Raw genomic sequence first — 22,068 nt, 5'->3', positions numbered from 1 at the left:
TCTTTCCACATCTGGGTCAGTGCCCCCAAAACCTCTCTCAGGCATCTGGATTTCATTCAAAAGAGAGCAGCAGTTAGTTTAATTAATCATTCATCTCTAACAGGTATCTTCCCCCTCTGTGTCTCATCGATGTTCTGTTTCTGCTGCATGCCTTTTCTTAGAGGTGAACAGGCATTCTGTGTGTTATTAGACACTCAGTCTAAAACACTGATGGATCCAATATCTTTCTATTTCAGAAGATTTAGGAGAAGTCAGACGCAGCATGGTTTTGTTAAGGGCAGGTCTTGCCTGACCAATTTGATTGGATACTATGATGTAGTCACAAAAGAACTGGATGCAGGGAATAACTTTGATATTATATATTTGGATCTTAGAAAGGCTTTTGATACTGTTGCACATGGAAGACTGCTGCACAAATTGGAGCAGTGTGGCATTGGAGGCAAATTGCTGCTATGGATAAGGGGATGGTTGAGTGGCAGAAGACAGAGAGTGGTAATCAATGGACACTGCTCAACGTGGACTAATGTTATTAGTGGAGTTCCTCAAGGTTCAGTGTTGGGTCCATTGTTGTTTTCGGTGTTTATGAATGATATTGATGATGGGATATCAAGTTTAATGTCTAAGTTTGCAGATGATACAAAGGTTGGCAGGGTCGTTAAGGACACTACTGACGCTATGCTGCTGCAACAGGATCTGGAAAGGTTGAACAGATGGGTTGAGAGGTGGCAAATGAAGTTTAACATTGACAAATGTAAAGTACTACATATGGGTAACAGTAACCCCAGAGCAATGTATCAACTCTGCGGTACTACACTGACAGTGGTGGAGAATGAAAAGGAGCTGGGGGTAATTGTGCAGGCAGATATGAAGTTCTCTGAGCAGTGCAGACGAGCTGCAAGAGTAGCTCATGGTGTCTTGTCAATGATATACAGGAATTTTTCTAGCAGGGATAAGGAGGTGATCATTCCCTTGTATAAGGCAATGGTTAGGCCACATCTTGAGTACTGTATACAGGTCTGGAGGCCTCATTTCAAGAAGGATGTAGAGCTGCTGGAACGGGTACAGAGAAGGGCAACAAGATTAGTAAATGGAACAAAGGGTTGCTCTTACGAAGAAAGGCTTAAGTTTTGCAAATTACAGAGTCTGGAGACTAGGCACCGGCGAGGTGATCTGATAGAGGTGTATAAGGCTTTGAATGGTTTGAGCATGCTCAATGCCAATGGGATTCTTCATCTTTCTCAGAATAATCACCTCAGAGGGCATAAATTCAAATTGAGGAAGGACGGATGTCGGATAGATGTGCGGAAATTTGCCTTTGGCCAGCGGGTGGTTGGTTGGTGGAACCGACTTCCATCACTTGTTGTTGAAGTTGATAGCCTAAACAAATTTAAAGCTCAACTGGACAGGTATTTCGAACGAACGGAGGGGTGAAATGGGAGAGGTTTTTTTTTTTTTTTTTTTTTTTTGGCTGATGCTGAATAAGCTTGCTTTCTTGCATCATATGCCTCTACTAATGCTAATGCTAAAGTCCGGTTGGCCTGCCTCCCTAAAATCCACTCATGCACACCTTCTCGATGGTAAGTCCTGTTACGTCACTTAGGTGGCAACGAACGTGTAGAGTGGTTCGCTTCAAGATGCCTGGTCAGCATGAAGAGGAAAAGACCAAATCTTCCAACACTTGAGTTGCCGGAGAGGCCTTCATCCTGCAGTGGATTGAAAATGGCTGATGATGATAATGCCTTTTCTACAGATACTTCCACGGGCACTGTTTTTCTGAATTGGCTTTTGTAATGTATGGTGCTAAGTACTATAGGATTCTAATACCTCTCTCGTTTGGCGGGTTTTCATGGCAGAAAGATTTATAAAAATTTTATAAGGAATTTATGAGAATTTTTTATTTCATAACTGAAGCATTAAGTGAAGCACATTAATTTGGAATATTTAATTTGATTTTTAATTCTATATTATATGAAAGATACTCCACATAGAATAAGCAAAAGTAATTGATTTATTGATCTCTAAATATAGGAGACTGTTACACCTAACACATTCAATACACTAAATTAATTTTGCTCACTACATTTCTAAACTAACCTATCTTGTCCTTTAAACAGAATCACAAAGCAAGCTCAGAAGTTTCAACTATAAAATTAATTTAATGTACAAAATGGAGTGCTAGATATTTCTATATTTAGAAATATGTAAGCTAATAGAATGATGTACTTTTGTATTCTATATAGCTTTATCGATGTAGTTGTTTTATCTATTGAAATATTTCATGAACTTCCAAGTTTTTATTGGTTTTAAATATAAATCTTGGTAAAACTGCATTTTATTTCTTTTATGTTCTAAACTGATGTTCTAATTCTTTAAGAGTATATGAAGACCAATAAAATATTCTTGCATTCAGTGTTTAAATAAAATAAATGATTGAGAAAGAAAAAAGACACTGTCATGAAAGCTATCTGTCATTATTTTGTATATTATTGCTTTTAGCTATTTAATTTTATCAGCCTTAAGGGGCTTTTATTGTATTTTACCATTCTTGGTTTTGCATAGTTTATTAAATATTTACTGTATTTTGTTTTATATATTTGTGTTTAATCACAGGATGCAAGAATATTTTATTGATATGATTTGTGATACTGAAGGCCTTTCTTCTAGCATACGCTTAGATTACCATGAGATTTACTTGTAATATACTTGAAATGGAGCTTCACTAATTTTGAAGGGATGTGATGCATGATATCAACTGGAAATAAAGTTTATTACTAAATTTTATTGCCAAATGGTTTCATTCATTACGAAACAGTAATTAAGTTTGTTTTGCCTTTGAATAAGACACATTTATTTATTTTATATTTTTGTTATTCTTGTATATTAGTTATAAGCAGTGTTATGTTGTACATTTTTCTGCAGGGTCCAAGAGGACTCCGTGGTATGATGGGATTGACGGGAAGGCCTGGCCGAAGGGTATGTTGAAACTCTTTCTCTCTTTCCTGAGTTAGCTGTTCCACAGTTTAACTGTGCTCTTACAAATTATCATAACTAACTTCTCTTTTTTTTTTGTATTTGAATACCATTAATTACATTGTGTCTGTTTTTCAGTCTGTAATTTAAATGAAGGTGGAAAATTATTAAACAGAAACAAAACTATTCATTTGCAGGTTCTGAAAGTTTCTGCCTTTGCTTCTTAGAAAAATGAAAATTCTTGTATAAATTTAGTTAAAGTGTACTATTTTTTGTAATACTGAAACATGATTATAAATGGGGAGAACTTCAAAATTATAAGTGAACATCGTCTAACAATCTAGATATGGATAAGAAAAGGGAGATAATGAGTTGGAGGAATTAGTTAATATTCAAAGAGGAACAGTCTGATGATATTCCTCTTTCTGGTCTTCTTAGTTCAGGTGACATTGATATTTTATAGTCATAAAACAGAAACTTGTTATTGTTTTTGGTTTTATAGAACATCAGCATCGTAGGCCATATTGCTCCAGTCTGTTATGTCATTACAAGCATGTATGTGTTCACAGGCTTAAAAACTTGAATTAGCTCAAAGGGAGTCACTACTTCTCCTGTCTGAGATGGGCTAATTACAACCCTCCAATTGAAGAGGCTTCTAAGAATTTGTCCAATCTCTGATGGATTGAAACCTAGACCTCTCCAAACAAGTGACAAATGGTGAAATCACAATACTGCCACAGGACTTTATTTAAACAGAATTTTACTTTCATTATTATTTGTTATTGTTATTAAACTAATTCTGCTTGGGGTACATTAATACTTGACCCTTTGCCATTACACTGCAATACTTATTAAATGTGATTTTATTTTTTTAATGGAAAATTCACAAACTTAAAATTGCTATTTTTTTTACTTGTTATTAGCAAAACAAATCATTTGTATATGTGATGTATACAAATGTATATCTGACGTGCATGCAAATTTTGTAATGAATACATCTACTCCTGGGTAAGGCAACGGTTCTTAAATTGAGTCAAGAGTTCTGTTTATCAGTTGTCCTAAAGTTACTCGTATGTTAATCAGTGTTCCTGACGTAACGTTCAATCTGTGAGTTATTTTTTTTACCTTGACACAAATAACCAGTACTCTAATGCTGAAATAGCTGGCTTTCATTATGATTATTGATGAACGAACAAGAACAGCAGCAAAGCTCAGCATCTCTACCGGGAAACTTTTCAAAAACAACAATGTCCAGCCAAGGATGCTTTTGTAGCCACCCATTGGTTTCTTTGGGAGAGAGGATCCTTTTTGCTTACCGCTGAGTGGGGAAGAGTCAGAACTGTCCAAACATCTAATTTAGAGGAACAGGTGGAGGACATGATTCAGAATTCTTGAAGTATCACAAGAAATGTAGCATCAGTATTAGGTATTACACATTCAACTGCATGGAAAATTCTTAATGAGCAGCAACTTTTTGCATAACATGAGCACAAGTCCAGCACTCTTACAAAATGATTTTCGTCTGTGAGTCATGTTCTGTCAGTGGTTTCCACAGTAGTGTTTACGTTATTATTCAGTCTTGGCATTAGCAGGCTGCAATATCATTGTGTTGGCATCATTGGTGAAAGCAGCCCAGAATGGATAAAAGGGTGGTTGATTGGGAGAAGACAGTAAGTGGTAATCAATGGATACTGCTCTTTGTGGACTAATGTTATTAGTGGAGTTTCACAGTGTTCGGTCCATTGTTGTTTTGTGTGTTTATCAGTGATATTGATGAAGGTATATCTGGCTTAATGTTGAAGTTTGCAGATGATACAAAGATTGGCAGGGTTGTTAATGACAGTATGCTATTGCAACAGGATCTAGAAAAGTTGGGCAGATGGGCTGAGAAGTGGCAATTGAAGTTTTACATTGACAAATGCAAAGTACTGCATATGGGTAGAAGTAACAGAGAAATTTACCCCAGAGAAATTTACCAACTGGGTTGTGTTACCCTTAGGTTAGTGGATAATGAAAGAGACCTGGGGGTAATTGTGCAGTTAGATATGAAGTTTTCTGAGCAGTGCAGACCGCCTGCCCAAATAGGTCATAGGGTCTTCTCAATGAGAGCTTCCTTTATGAGAGCTTCCTTGGACTCAGGGGAGGTACCCATTGACTGGAGATGTGCAAATGTGACCCCAATTCACAAAGGGGGATCAAAGGCTGACACAAGTAATTATAGACCTGTGAGTTTAACTTCTGTTCCCGGAAAATTAATGGAGGCACTGGTGAAAGAAGCACTGCAGGATCATCTAGACAAGACTTCAGTTATAGCTAGGACACAGCATGGTTTTGTTAAGGGGAAGTCTTGCCTGACCAATTTGATTGGATACTATGATGCAGTCACAAAAGAACTGGATGCAGGGAATAACTTTGATATTATATACTTGGATCTTAGAAAGGCTTTTGATACTGTTGCACATGGAAGACTGCTGCACAAATTGGAGCAGTGTGGCATTGGAGGCAAGTTGCTGCTATGGATAAAGGGGTGGTTGAGGGGGAGAAGACAGAGAGTGGTAATCAATGGACACTGCTCATCGTGGACTAATGTTATTAGTGGAGTCCCTCAGGGTTCAGTATTGGGGCCTTTATTGTTTTCTGTATTTATAAATGATATTGATGATGGTATATCAGGCTTAATGTCCAAGTTTGCAGACGATACGAAGGTTGGCAGGGTTGTCAAGGACACTACTGACACTATGCTGCTGCAACAGGATTTGGAAAGGTTGAGCAGATGGGCTTCGAGGTGGCAAATGAAGTTTAACATTGACAAATGTAAAGTACTATATATGGGAAACAGCAACCCCAGAGCAACGTATCAACTCTGTGGTACTACACTGACAGTGGTAGAGAATGAAAGGGACCTGGGGGTGGTGGTGGTGCAGGCAGATATGAAGTTCTCTGAGCAGTGCAGACGAGCTGCAAGAGTAGCTCATGGTGTATTGTCAATGATATATAGGAATTTTTCTAGCAGGGATAAGGAGGTGATTATTCCCTTGTATAAGGCAATGGTCAGGCCACACCTAGAGTACTGTATACAGGCCTGGAGGCCTCATTTCAGGAAGGATGTAGAGCTGCTGGAACGAGTACAGAGAAGGGCAACTAGATTGGTGAATGGGACAAAGGGGTTCTCTTACGAAGAAAGGCTTAAGTTTTGCAAATTACAGTGTCTGGAAACTAGGCACCAGCGGGGTGATCTGATAGAGGTGTACAAAGCCTTGAATGGTTTGAGCATGCTCAATGCTGATGGGATTCTTCCTCTAGCTCAGAAAAATCACCTGAGAGGGCATAAATTCAAATTGAGGAAAGACAGATGTAGGATAGATGTGCGGAAATTTGCCTTTAGCCAGCGGGTGGTTGGTGGGTGGAACAGACTTCCATCCCTTGTCGTGGAAGTTGATAGCCTAAATAAGTTTAAGGCTCAGCTGGACAGGTATTTCGAACGAACAGAGGGGTGAAGTGGAAGTGGTTATTTTTATTTATTTATGTTACTTTTTTTTTTTTTTTTTTTTTTTGGCTGATGCTGCATAAGCTTGCTTTCTTGCATCAAATGCCTCTACTAATGCTAATGCTAATGCTAATAATACACAGAAATTTTGCTAGCAGGGATAAGGAGGTGATTCTCCCCTTGTATAAGGTGATCATCAGGCCATGCCTTGAGTACTGTGTCTGGAGGCCTCATTTTAGGAAGGATGTAGAGTTGCTAGAACAAGTACAGAGAAGGGCAAAAAGATTGGTGAGGGAAACGAATGGCTACTCTTACCAAGAAAGACTTTAGTTCTGCAAATTGCAGCTTCTGGAGACTAGGCACCTGCAAGGTGATCTAATTGAGGTGTATAAGGCCTCAAATGGGTTGAGCAGGCTCAATGCTGATGAGATTCTTACTTTTGCTCAGATTACGAACCTGAGGGGGCATAATTTAAAATTGAGGAAGGACAGATGAAGAATATATGTTCGGAAATTGGCCTTTAGCCAGCGGGTAGTTGATTTCTGGAACAAACTTCCACCTGTCGTTGTGGAAGTTGGTAGCTTAAATAAATTCAAGGAAGAACGGGACAAATGTTTAGAGTGGATGGTTGTGTGAAATGGGAATTTTTTTTTGGCTGATGCTGTATAAGCTTGCTTTCTTTGATCACATGCCTCTATAATGCTAATGTACAAATTAATCCATTTTTGATGCCATATGCTTAAGGACCAAAATTATATGAATTTCTTGGAGAAGGTACTACCTACATTGATGGAAGGGGTTCTATTGAAAATGTCGCATCAAATGTGGTTCATGCATGATAGGACACCAGCACATTATAATCTCACTATTTGAGAATTCCTTGATAATAAGTATCATGGTGGTTGGATTATTATTATAAACTTGTTCTCCTTTATAGAGCATTTTTTCCACCCTGTGACAGGTACTGGTACCAAGTGCACAGGGTTGTTGGTTGTGTCCGGTTGTGTTACTATTATTATTATTTATGTTATTGTTGGTCGAGGAACTCTTACTAATCTACAAGTGTTTGTGATCATGGCTTTCTGGAGTTCCCTGTAAGTGTTCTCTGGGAGGCCTGTTGTTGTTGTTGTTAGGTTCTTATGGAGACTCTTTGGCACCATGCCATGGTTGACATGATGATTGGGATAATCATTACTTGTTCCATATGCCACATCTTTGACTTCCTGTCTTAGATGTGGCATATGGAACAAGTATTTTAAATCGAATTGAGTCAATTCCTGTCAATGTTTGTTTTGTTTTTTGGTAGTTGTTGGCGCATCGGCTTCTGTGGCCATATTGCACCTCCCAAAGTTTTTGCAGTACTTTGATCCAAGCCCGAGGCGGGAATCGAACCCGCGACCTTTGGGTTGCCGGGCAGGTACTTTACCCACTCGGCTAGCCCGGTCGGCCACCTGTCAATGAGGGTTATGTCTAGTCTGTTGTGTAGGATCCCAATATAGTCTCTGAGTAGAGGTCTCTAGTACGGTCTGATGCTCGTACTTCTAATGTGGTAAACTTTCTTTGGTCAGCGGGTATTTTTGCGATAGTTTCTGATGTCTTATCCTGGCCACCTGGTTGTGTCTGTGAGTGTACTCTTTCTGGGTGATCATCCTGCATCGATGTGCTGGATTGTTTCTGGAGCCAGGTGACATTGCTGATGTGTCATCTGTTACTCTATGGTCTTTGGTGATGTATTTCCTGTTGTTCTTGGTGTAGATTACCTGGTCTTGGATAGTGAGCTCGAATCCTTTGGTCTTGGGGAAGAGCCTTCCTTTTGTGAGTGAAGTGTTGGAAAGCATCTTATCTATGTAATCTTGACGGAAGTCATTGTAGTGTCTGCCGTGGAGTATTTTCTTCGCCCATCTTTCTTTGATCCTCTGATTATAGGTTTCATGTTTGCTGTCTTTCTTGAGGATGGCCTTTACTTTTCTGATCAGCTTCTTACTTCTGTTACCCACATTGGTACTGGTCAGTTGGCCTATCTTCACTCTTATTTCTTCCATCTTCCGCTGTAGCCTTCTTTCCCAGGCCAGTGGTTCCTTGTCTTTGCATTTGTGTTATATTGGTCTTTGATTTCAAACAAACACCAATATAACCAGGATACTCATCATGATGGCTGCTACAGTGGCAAAATAAATGGATGTGTGGATGGTGTCTAGTGTTCCTTTATTGTTGTTGAGATAATCTTGTGTTATTTGCCTATTGAGGTGGCCTGTGACTTCCCACACGATTCTGTTGGATCTCTGCTTTGGTTTGGTGTGGGTCTTTGTGGGGGGTCCATTCCTTCAAATTTTGCTGGAGCTTTCTTCCACTCTTCTAATTGTTTCCACTTCAGCTGCTTTGAATTGTATTTCTTGAACTTGCTGTTTGTCCTCCAGTTCCGGTTCCATTGTGTCCGTATTTGTTATTCTTTGTAGTTGATTACTTATTTATTATTTAGACTATTCCAGTCAGTTGATCATATCCTGCTTGATTTTTTCAAGGCTGCAGGACCTATCTGGTTCTTCTTGGTGATAGTTCAGGTTGTTGTTATTATTATTATTAGTGGCAAATGATGCAAGAAAGCAAGCTTAGACAGCACCAGAAAAAAAAAAAAAAAAGAAAAACCCTTCCCATTTCACTTATCCATCCCCAACAGTTTGTCTAGTTCTTTCTTAAACTTTTTTAAGCTATCAACTTCCACAACAACAGATTTTTGTTCCAGAATTTTGTTCCAGTGATCTGCTGGCTGAAGGCAAACTTCTGCACATCTAATCTGCAGCCATCATTCCTCAATGTGAATTTGTGCCTCCTTATGTGTGTTGTCTGACCAATAGAAGAATTCCATCAGCATTGAGCTTGTTCACTCCATTCAAAGTTTTAAATACCTCAATCAGATCACCTTGCATGTGCCTAGTCACTAGATGCTGTAATTTGTAGAACTGAAGCCTTTCTTGGTAAGAGTACCACTTTGTTCCATTCACCAATCTTGTTGCCCTTTTCTCTACCCACTTTAGCAGCACTACATCCTTCCTAAAATGAAGTCTCCAGACCTATATGTAGAACTTGAGATTTGGCCTGACCATTGCTTTATGTAATGGAATAATCATATCCTTATTCCTGTATATCATTGACAGAACCCCATGTGAAGTCCTGGCAGCCTGACACTGCTCAGAGACCTTGATAGCTGACTGTACAATTATTACCAGGTCTTTTTCATTTTCATTTGTGTGCAGGATTAATCTGAGATTATTTTTGTGTGGGATTAATCTGAGATTATTTGTGTGTGGGATTAATCTGGGATCATCTGCAGACTTAAAAATTAAGTCTGATATACCTTCATCAGAATCATTAATAAATGCCAAGAACAATAATGAGCCCAGCACTGAACCCTGAGGAACTCCACTAAACATTTGTCCATGAAGAGCAGTGTTCATTGATAATCACTCTCATCTTCTCCCACTCAACCATCCCTTTATCAATAGCAGTAACTTGTCATTGGCTCATGGGTAGAATTTTTTTTAGCATGGTCTGTGCTTGTTAAATGGAGGCTGCTTCTACAGGGATGGGGTACACTTAAATAGAAAGGGTGCAAGAATATTTGCTAATGTTCCCAAGGCAGTGTTAGGTGGGTTGGTAAACTGCTAGCTTGGGGAGATTCACAGACTAAAAGATTAACAGTGGCCGCAGGCAGAGGTAAAGTGATTCTTGCACTGCTTCTATTGGAATGAGCAGCAGCCTGAAAAGCAAGTTGCTGGTGGCTTCCAGGACTGCTGGGAGTCACAGTGAAAAAATTAAATACATGGGCTGTGTTAGGATAATTAAGAGTAGGAACAGGTGCATGTATACTTGCGTGTACACCAGTGCCAGAAGTATAGTTAATAAATTTGATCATTTGAAGTGCTGGTCAAGACATCAGAGGCGGATATTGTTGGGATATCAGAGACGTGGTGTCACATAGATATAAGTAGTGCAGAATTAGAATTTGGGAAGTACAATGAGTACAGAATTGATATACAGGAAGGGAAGAGGGGTTATGCTGCTAGTTAAGAAACACATAAAATCTAAGGACATGCATGCAATTGACATTGGTTAACAATGCAATGTTGAGTCAGTGTGGTGTGACATAAGCACTGGGAAAGGGAAAATGAGAGTAGGGATGTGTTATAGGCCTAATGAATCTGATGAGCACAATGAGCAATTGTGCAGAGGAATAGAGTGGGCCAGTAAATCAGAATGTCTTATAATGGGGGATTTTAAATTTCCAGATATTGACTGGAACATGTGCGTTGGTCACTTGCATGCTAGCAAGACTTTTGTGGATTTATTGGATGGCTGTTTTCTACAGCAACATGTTCAAGAGACAACTAGAGATAGTAACACTCTTTATCTGATTATCAGCATTGATTATATATGCATTAAGAATTTGCAGATAAAGGAATCACTGGGTGACAGTGATCACAATGTACTGATGTGGGATTACTTAAGCATGTAACTACCATCAGGAGTAAAAGGAAGGGCTTTTGCTTTCATAAAGGTCACTACAGTGGTCTCAGACAGTTTTTAAATTCTATACATTGCGATAAACTGATGATGTTACCAAGGGTGAATTCTAAATGGGAAGCCCTCAGGGACTTAATCTTGGAAACTACTAGGTATTTCATACCAACTCAGAAATAATCTTCAAGGTTTAGGCCTAAATAGATGTCAGATGAACTAATCAGACTCGTGGCAGAGAAGAAAAATGCATTCGATGCATATAAATTATCAGGTGACACAGAATTCTATGGCGGATATAAGATAGTCTGTAATCAAGTCACAAAGGAGGTTAGGCAGACGAAGGCAGATTACGAGACATCTTTGAGAAAGGATGCAAATAAAAACAGCAAAGAGTTCTTTACTTATGCAAACTCTAGAAGGAAAAGGAAGAATCAGATTGGTCTCCTTAACGTAAATGGTTTGACTATTGATGATCATGCTCAGGTAGCTAATAAACTGAATGAGCATTTTGCATCTATATTCACACATGAGGAGTTATTTAAGATGGGAAATGCCAGAAGTTGATCTAACTCCGACAGGCATTAAGTGATTTTGTAATAACTGAGAGCAAAGTGGAGGAGAAATTATTGAAATTAAATATAAGAACCTGGTGTAGATGAGATCTATTCAGTTATATTTAAAGGAGGCAGCAAAGGAAGTAAGAAAACCCTTAGCCATAATTATGAGAGCTTCATTAGACTCAGGGGAGGTCTCCATGGACTGGAGTGTGTAAATATAACTCCAATTCACAAAGAGGGTTTCAAAAGGTGACACAAGTAACTATAGACCTGTTAATTCTATTCCGGGGAAAATAATGGAGTCACTAATTAAAGAAGCATTGCAGGATCATCTCGACAAGACTGCAATAGTAGTTAATACACAGCATGGATTTGTGCAAGGGAGGTCTTGTCTGACCAATTTGTTTGGATACTATGATATGGTCACAAAAGAACTGGATGAAAAAAAATCATTTTGATATCATATATAGTCAGTCCTCGTATAACACGTGTTTACACTATACAAATTCGATCATACACGATTTATAAATAGGGGAACGATATCTTATATAACACGAACCGAATTCGCTTATGCATGATTCGCCTTTGTGTTTACAAGAAATGGCAGTCAGACCGGAATCACCCCAACTGAACGCAGCACGATAGGAATGAAGAGAAGATTCTGAAAATGTATTTATGTTTTTTTATATCAGTGAAGGGGAAACACATTTCACCATAATAACATAAAAACCAACACAATTCCAGCTATCAGTATAATCGCAAATGCAATTATATCGAGTTTACTACCAGATTCCACTAGCAGAAACGCAACTGGAAATTGTTTTTATTGTTTTATGGTAGTAACCCCTAGAAATGTACTTTAGTAAAATATGAGCTGTTAATAGTGTATCTCTGCCTTTACGGTGTTGTTTATTCAGTTGCTACACGCGCGCAGCTTTGTTTATGTGTATCAAGCGTGCCTCCTCATTTTGTAATTGTGCTTTATTCCCTAAACATGAGTAAAATACTTAAAAAGTGTGAATAGGAAGCGTCCTGGTGAAGACATTGCAGATTCAGAGAGAAAAAGAAAAGCGATATCGATAAACAGAGGCGCACTGGATCAAGGTAAGGCTTATGGCCAGTCCGCTTCTGTCGATAGAGAAAAAATATGAAATTGTGAAACGCTTTGAGCAAAATGAAAGACCATGTGATATTGCACGTGCTACAGACCTAAATGAGGCAACGCCGAGAATTACAAAGAATGCAGAGAAAATAAAAACAACTTTCATAGCAGGAACAATTCAAAGTGTAATTAAAATCCATTAGATCAAGACACAAAGAACTAGATGTTTGGATAGAAAATCAAACAAAAAACAAGTTTGCTTACAATAGAAGCAAAAGCATTAGCAATATTTCATTACGTAATAGTTGTAATAAAATACGTAAGTATTTTATTACGACTATTACGTAAGTATTTTATTATGATTATTTATTGTGTTTGGTAATGTTTTGGTTACAAATGTGTGTTAAATCTTGGGTGGCCGGCACCTAACCCTATTTTTCCCATAGTCCCTGTTGTTTATATTGCACGATTTTGCATTGCACAAGGGTTTCTAGGAACACAACTATTGTGCTATACGATTACTGACTGTACTTGAATTTCAGGAAAGCTTTTGATACTGTTGCACATGGAAGACTGCTATACAAATTGGAGCTGTATGGCATTAAGGGCAAGTTGCTACAATGGAAAAAGGGATGGGTGTGTGGGAGACGACAGAGAGTGGTAAACAATGTACACTGCTCTTCATGGACTAATGTTATTAGTGGAATTCCCCAGGGTTCGGTACTGGGCACATTGTTGTTTTGTGTATTCATCAACGATATTGAAGAGAGTATATCAGACTTAATGTCCAAGTTTGCAGATGATACAAAGGTTGGCAGGGCTGTTAATGACAGTAAGGACAGTATGTTGATAGATATAAGCTGGTGTGTAACCAAGTTACAAAGGAGGTTCGTTAGGCGAAGGCAGATTACGAGAAATCTGTGGCAAAGGATGCAAAGAAAAACAGCAAAGAGTTTTTTACTTATGTAAACTCTAGAAGGAAGGGGATGAATCAGATTGGTCCATTTGATATTGATGGTTCAACTGTTGATGATCCTGCTCAGGTAGCTAACAAACTGAATGAATATTTTGCATCGACATTCACACATGAGGAGTTATTCAGGGAGGAGAATGCCAGAGGTGTATTCAACTCTGGCAGTAAGCTAGATAATCTTGTAATAACTGAAAGTAAAGTGGAGGAGAAATTGTTGAAGATAAACACAAGAAAGGCACTTGGGGTGGATGGAATATATCCAGTTATATTAGAGGTGGCGAAGGAAATAAACAAACCCTTAGCCATAATTATGAGAGCTTCCCTGGACTCACGGGAGGTACCCATGGACTGGAGAAGTGCAAATGTGACCCCAATCCATAAAGGAGGATTAAAGCGAGACACAGGTAATTATAGATCTGTTAGTTTAACTTCTTTTCCAGGGAAATTAATGGTGGCACTGGTTAAAGAAGCATTGCAGGATCATCTAGACAAGACTTCAATTATTGCTCGGACACAGCATGCGTTTGTTAAGGGGAAGTCTTGTCTGACTAATTTGATTGGATACTGTGATGTAGTCACAAAGGAACTGGATGCAAAGAATAACTTTGATATCATATATTTGGATCTTAGAAAAGCCTTTGATACTGTTGCACATGGAAGACCGCTGCACAAATTGGAGCAGTGTGGCATTGGAGACAAATTGCTGCAATGGATAAAGGGATGGTTGAGTGGGAGAAGACAGGGAGTGATAATAAATGGACACTGCTCTTCGTGGACTAATGTTATTAGTGGAGTCCCTCAGGGTTCAGTGTTGGGTCCATTATTGTTTTCTGTATTTATAAATGATATTGATGATGGTATTTCAGGGTTAATGTCCAAGTTTGCAGACAATATGAAGGTTGGCAGGGTTGTTAATGACACTAATGACAATACACTGCTGCAATAGGATATAGAAAAGTTGAGCAGATGGGCTGAGAGGTGGCAAATTAAGTTTAACATTGACAAATGTAAAGTACTACATATGGGACCACAAACCCAGAGCAACATATCAACTCTGTGGTACCACACTGACAGTGGTAGAAAATGAAAATGACCCGGGGGTAATTGTGCAGGCAGATATGAAGTTTTGTGAGCAGTGCAGATGGTCTGCAAGAGTAGCTCATGGTGTCTTGTCAATGGTATACAGGAATTTTTCTAGCAGGATAAGGAGGTAATTATCCCCTTGTATAAGGCAAGGGCCAGGCCACACCTTGAGTACCGTTTACAGGTCTGGAGGCCTAATTTTAAGAAGGATGTAGAGTTGTTGGAACGAGTACAGAGAAAGGCAACAAGATTAGTGAATTGGACAAAGGTTTGCTCTTACAAAGAAAGGCTTAAATTTTGCAAATTACAGTGTCTGGAGACTATGCACCTGTGAGGTGATCTGATTGAGGTGTATAAAGCCTTGAATGGCTTGAGCATGCTGAATGCTGTTGGGATTCTTCCTCTTGCTCAGAATAATCACCTGAGAGGGCGTAAATTCAAATTGAGGAAAGACGGTTGTAGGATAGATGTGCGGAAGTTTGCCTTTAGCCAGCGGGTGTTTGATTGCTGGAACAAACTTCCATCTGTCATTGTAGAAGTTGATAGCCTAAATAGATTCAAGGCAGAACTTGACAAACATTTGGAGCCAGCAGATGGGTGAAATAAGGGTGTGTTTTTTTTTTTTTGCTGATGCTATATAAGCTTGCTTTCTTGCATCATGTGCCTTTGCTAATGCTTCTGCAAATGGATCTAGAAAGTTTGGCAAATGGGCTGAGAAGTGGCAAGTGAAGTTTAAAATTGAGAAATGCAAAGTATTGCATATGAATAGCAGTAGTCCAAGAGAAACGTACCAACTGTGTGGTACGACACTCAGGGAAATGGAAAGTGAAAAGCCTGAGAGTAATTGTGCAGTCAGATATGAAGTTTACTGAGCAGTGCAGATGGGCCAGAGTAATTCATGTAGTGTTGTCAGTGGTATATAGGAATTTTGCTAGTGGTAACAAGGAGGTGATTATCCTGTTTTACAAGGCAATGGCCGACCGGGCTAGCCAGGTGGATAAAGTGCCTACCTGGCAACCCAAAGGTCACGGGTTCGAATCCCACCTTGGGCTTGGATCACAGTAAAATACAAAAACTTTGTGAGGTGCATTATGGCCACAGAAGCTGATGCGCCAACAACTAACAAAAAAAGAAAACACGAGGCAATGGTTAGACTACACCTTGAATACTGTGTACAGATCTGGAGGCCTCATTTTTAGAAGGATGTAGAGTTGCTAGAATGAGTACAAACCAGATTGGTAAGGGGAACAAAGGAGTGCTTTTACCAAGATAGGATTAAGTTCTGCAAATTGCAGTGCCTAGAGACCAAGATACCTGCTAGGTGATCTGATTGAGATGTATAAGGGCTTGAATGGGTTGAGCAAGCTCAGTGCAGATGGGATTCTTCCTCTTGCTCAGATTACGAATATGACAAATTTGCCTTCAGCCAGCGGGTAGTTGATTGCTGGAGCAGACTTACATCTGTTGTTGTGGAAGTTGATAGCTTAAATAAATTTAAGGCTGAGCTGGATAAGGATTTGCAGTGAATAGATGAGTGAAATGGGAGGGGTTTTTTTTTTTTTTTTTTGGGCTGATGCTGCATAAGCTCGCCTTCTTGCATTTTATGCCTCTTCTAATGTTAATGCTAAAAATGCTAATGCGCTGATATCAAAATTGTCTTTTGCATCCAGTTCCTTAATTACTGCATCATAGTAACTATCCAGTCAAATTGCTCAAACAAGATTGCCCCTTAATAATCCCATACTGTAACTGAGGTATAATTGCATTATATCTCTTTAATCAGTGGCTCAATTATTTTCCCTGGAACAGAAATTGAGCTAATAAATCTGTAATTATCCATTGTGAATTTGGAATACATTCATTCATTCCAGTCCATCAGGACTTCACATGGATTCAGAGATCTTCTCATAATTATGGCTCAGTGTTTGCTTATTTCCTTTGCTGCCTCCATTAATATAATAGGATAGATCCCATCCAAAACAGGTGAATTTCTTACATTTAGCTTCAATTTCTCTTCCACATTTTCTCTCAGTTATTACATTCATTTAGCTTGTAGAGTTTGATAAACTACTGGTAGACCCTTTCCTAAAGAATTCATGTGTGAATATAGATGCAGAATACCTATTCAGTTGCAGAATACCGTCAGCAACCTGAGGAGGATCACGAACAGTTGAACCATCGATATCAGATGTACCAGTGTGATTTATCCCCTTCTTTCTTCTTTACATAAGTAAAGAAATTAGCATTAGCATTAGTAGAGGCATACCAGGGGCTCACATCTAGTGAGTATAGGCTTGGCAAACCCAGGTGAAGCATAAGCCTCAGGCTTCCTTGCATCATATGGCTAATAATAATAATAATAATACGATGCAAGAAAGCAAGCTTATGCAGCATCAGCCAAAAAAAAACCCTCTAGTTATTCCAGATGCCTGTCCAGCTCAGCCTTAAATTTATTTAGGCTTATCAACGTCCATAACAAAAGATGGAAGTCTGTTCCACCAATCAACTACCCGCTGGCTAAAGGCAAATTTCCGCACATCTATATTCTACAACTGTCTTTCTTCAATTTGAAACTGTACCCCCTCAGGTTCTTAATCTGAGCAAGATGAAGAATCCCATCAGCATTCAGCTTGCTCAACTCATTCAAGGTTTTATACACCTCAATCGGATCACCTCGCAGGTGATCTAATTGAAAAATTTTTACGTTTTCTTTGCATCCTTGCCAAAGATTTTTCATAATCTGCCTTATCTGCCTAAACTCCTTTGTGACTTTATTATAGATTAGTTTATATCTACCATAGGCTTCTTTATCACCTGATAATATGTATGTGTCCAATGCATTTTTCTTCGCTAGCAGAATAAATAGGAAATAATCATAGAAGTTAGAGGAAATAATCATAGACACCTAGTAGCATCTATGATTATTTCCTTGAGTGCTTTCCATTTAGAATTTGTTTATGGTAACATCATCAGTTGATCCCATCCCACTGTATAGAATTTAAAATCTGCCTGAGACTATTGTAGTTACTTTACAAATTCAAACATCCCTCCTTTACCCTTGATGGTAATTGCATCTTTAAGCAAATCCCACATCAGTACACTGTGATCATTCCCACCTAGTGGTTATTTTATCTGCAGATTCTTAATGCATGAATAATCACTGCTGATAATCAGATCAAGAGTATTACTCTCTCTCATTGCCTCTCTAACATGCCGCTGTAGGAAACTGATCCAGTAAATACATAAATGTCTTGCTAGTGTGTGAGTGACCAACCAACAAATTCCTGTCAATATCTGGAGAGTTAACATCCCCCATTATAAGGCATTCCAATTTAAGGCCCACTCTATATCTCTGTGCAGTTGTTCATTGTATTCATCAGAGTCATTAGGCTAGTAACAGAATCCCACTCTTATTTTTGCTTTCCCAGTACTTATTCACACCAAAATAACTCAACATTACCCAGGCCACCCATGTGAACCGAATGCACTACCTTAGATTTAATGTGCCTCTTTATTAAGAGCATAACTCCCTCCCATCCTGTCTATCCTTACTGTGCACATTGTAATTCCCATATTCAAATTCTGCATCCTTGATATCTGGGTGACACAGTGTCTCCGATATCCTCACAATGTCTGTTTTTGATGACATGACCATCACTTCAAGTTCATTTACTATGCTCCTAGCATTGGTATACATTCAATTGTACATGCAGATGTTTTTACTCTTAGTTATCCGAACATGGCCCATGTATTTACTTGTTCCCCGATGACCCATAACAAGTATTGAAATCTATAGGCTGCTGCACATTCCAGTAGAAACTGTGCAAGAATCACTTTCACCTGTGCCTGTGGCTACTTTTACTCTATTAGTCTGTGTATCCCCCCTCCCAGTTAACAGTTTTCTGATCATCTAACATTGCCTCGATAGAATCGGCAAATATTCCTGCACCCTTCCTGTTTAAATGTATCCCATCCCTGTAGAAGCAGTCTCTTCTGTTAACAAGCACATTTCTATCCCATTAGTCTTGCACAGTCTCTCCACAGTCAAATTGATTGAAAAAGCTCGCATCATATACTTCCTCCTATTGGGCCTTGTTAGAATTGCAGACACTTTTAAATTAAACCCTAACTCATGAGTTTTTCTTATCATTGCCCACCCTATACTGTTAAGTAAATCAGCAGATACAACTGTTCAGCCTGCATGACCTCTCAATTTAAATATACTGACAATCTGTTCTAGAATGAACAGATTGTAGATGATTGTCAAAGAATCCAGGACACTTGTGGAATTTTTTTAATGTATTCATCAATCTATGAGAAGGTGCCTTGGCATCTTCTCATAGATTGTTGCTGAAGAGACCACCTGGAATGCTCTTTCTCTGATGTGAATGTAAAGGAAAGTTCTCATTGGTGGTTTACAGTACACATTAATTACTTTAATAAAAAATTTAACTTAGGTGTCTTTATCTTCACTCTAGGAACAAAATGAAATGGGTTACAATTAGAAGGGAATTGTTTCCCTGTCTATATCCATATGAACTGTTTTTCGTCTCTTTATGTTACAGTTGGACTAAGTTTTACTGTTCAGGTTTTATGATTTCAAAATTAAAATTTTGTCTATTCAGCTGCTTTTTTCTCGTTGCTCAAGTTGTTCCCCTTCTTTGGTGTAGTCCAAAAATATCATCTCTGTACTTCAAAAAAATTAGTGTAAATGGATTTTATTTGAAATAAAATGAAAACAAATGCAGTGGTTTTAGCATGAGGAGATGTGACATGGTTGTACTCATAGCCAGTTCACAGACAAACATATGTACTTTGGGGGGGGGGAACCAAACATGGTGTCTCCCCCAAATAAATCAGTTTACATTCATTTCAGAAATATACAAAGATGACATTTTTAGATTAAACCACTAAAGTGAATATGGGAAACAACTTTTCCATTGAGAAAAAAGCAGTTGATTAGGAAAATTTTAAGTTAGAAATTGTTAAATCTAAACGGTAATACTTAGCCCAATTTTAACATGAAAAAGTCAGAAGTCATCCCCAATGACAAAAAATGGCACAGATAAAAAAAAAAATTGCTTTAACCTGAAATTAAGCAAGGTAACAACCCTATTTTACAAAATAGGTAACAATAGATATAGCATTGTTGCTGTTACATGTAAAATTTTTACAAGCAGTTTATAGACATATTTATTGTTATCTATTTTATAAAATAGTAAAAATCTAATTTACTATAGCAATCGTATAGTTGATTCTGGTTATTTGGGACACATCGGGACTCGTGCATTTTGGCCCGATTAAGCGGCTACCCCAACTATCTGAAGTTTCACGTAATTAGTTAAAAATACAATGTACTCCCCCCTTTACAATTAGTTCATTGTACAATCAAATCACGTTACGACGAACTCACCATAGTAAAGTACCATTCACTATACAATGTGTAGTAAGCACCGGTCATTGTGATCATGTTTGTGAATTGAATTTTAATTATATTAAACAGCGATTCTGATTAGCGAAAATAGGAGAAATATTATCCACAGGCTATAAAAGTAAAGATATATTAAGCACAAATTTACCCTTTATTACCTTACCAATTAAAAAATTAAATGATACATGAAATTCGGAATAATTAATATGTACTGTAATATGTATATACTAACTAAACTAGTTGACGTTTCTGTTCACTGACATAAAGACATAAAATTAAAAAGATAAGCAATCAATAACAAAAAACACGGCACACACAAATTGCAAGTAACACAATACGTGCAAGTGAGAACGGAGTAACGAGTTACAAAGCTTTAAAAATAGGAATGAAGAGAAGATTCTGAAAATTATTTTTTTTATATGAGATTCCCATGGAAGTGTAAACACATTTTACCATAATAACCCACAGAATTCCAGCTGTCAGTATTATCGCAAATTCAATAAGATCGAGTTTACTATCCGTTTCTGATAGATTCCACTAACAGAAAAGCCCAATAAACAGGTGACTGCTAATTGTTTTGTCGTTGTGACCTCCAGAAATCCGACTGAACTACGTGGTATGGTCGGAGACAATTGTGGGGTAATCTCCAGTGCTGCGGTCTCCTGCCCCGATTAAACGGCATTTTGTCCCAATTAAGCAAAGTAAACCCTGGCTATTTTCTCAATTGGGTTCTGTTTTTTAAGATTTGTCCCAAATAAATGGCTGCCCCAATTAACCGGTGGCCCAAATGGGAACAGCTGTGCTTCACACAAAATGATAAATACATATTTCAGAAATGGTCTTATCTCATCATTCAACATGTTTTACATAATAACTCTGCATAAACGATACCTGTATTTAGGAAGGTAGGTAGAGCAACACTAATCTGGAACTGGCAAAAGGTATTTTAGATACATTAAAGAACAAGGATATTTCACCAAAAAGTGTGTCAGACACTCCCTGCTACTGCCACTGCTGGATTACTAAACACTTAATATTTATTGCAGTGAATTTTTGAAAACTGTGTACAAAGCCAATGGCTATTCATGTCCAAAGGAAACTTAGTGAAAGTGAATCACTTATAATTTCATATCAACTGCTTGAGTTAGCCCATCTATTAAACTGGATAATTGGGTTTCCACTGTATTAGTTGTGATATTTAACTGCTTAATTGCAAACTGGAGTTAAGAAGCTATATTGAAACAATTGCTTTTTTTATCTAAGAGTAATTATGCTCTCTAATTTACAGTTTTCCATAATATTGTACATTGTTTTCTTCTGGTTTATCACCATTTCTTTTTTAAGTGATATTTTTGCTGAGGTTTCACTCTGAAGTTTGTAATTATGTTACTGTTATTGAAATTTTATATAGAAATTTATATTTCAGGGACAGAGTGGAGTGGATGGAGAAAGAGGATCACCTGGCCCATTAGGTTTAAAGGTAAATTGTTTCTATTTTAATAACTAATTAGTAATTACTCAGTTATTATTCAAGTTTATTGTGGAATACCGTTTAACATATTTGTGATTCAAATGGTATGCCTCTAAACTGGCAATTAATAAGTGATAATTTACATACATACAACTTAAGAATTTGAAAGTAGTAAACACACACACACACACACACACACACACACACACACACACACACACACACACACACACACACACACACACACACACACACACACAACCTTTTGTTTATTATGTGATGTTAGATAGAATTGACGAGATTCCAATAAAATAAATAAAAACAGAAATGCTTTCTATTTACAGTAATATCCAGTACTCTTTTTTTTTTTTTTTTTTATGTGAACCCCAAACACGAGAGCTATTAGAACCTATAGTACTTAGTACCGTGCTTGGGTTGGAGGTTGAGAAGATGAAAGAAGATATTTGTTGACATTG

General features: G+C 38.0%; 1 protein-coding gene across 1 annotated transcript in view; it reads left to right on the top strand.

The window, feature by feature from the left end:
• Positions 1-22,068, top strand: part of LOC150083829 (uncharacterized) — a 607,249-nt gene that overhangs the window by 160,591 nt on the left and 424,590 nt on the right. The window contains exons 12-13 of the mRNA XM_090375392.1: positions 2,920-2,973; positions 21,548-21,601. Coding sequence (XP_090231518.1) covers positions 2,920-2,973; positions 21,548-21,601 — 108 coding nt within the window. The remainder of the gene's footprint in view (positions 1-2,919; positions 2,974-21,547; positions 21,602-22,068) is intronic.

Source organism: Mastigoproctus giganteus, chromosome 6 (genome assembly GCF_048544385.1).
Source record: "Mastigoproctus giganteus isolate SK-2022 chromosome 6, ASM4854438v1, whole genome shotgun sequence".
Classification (NCBI taxonomy): domain Eukaryota; kingdom Metazoa; phylum Arthropoda; class Arachnida; order Uropygi; family Thelyphonidae; genus Mastigoproctus; species Mastigoproctus giganteus.
This window is presented reverse-complemented; position numbering and strand designations above follow the sequence as displayed.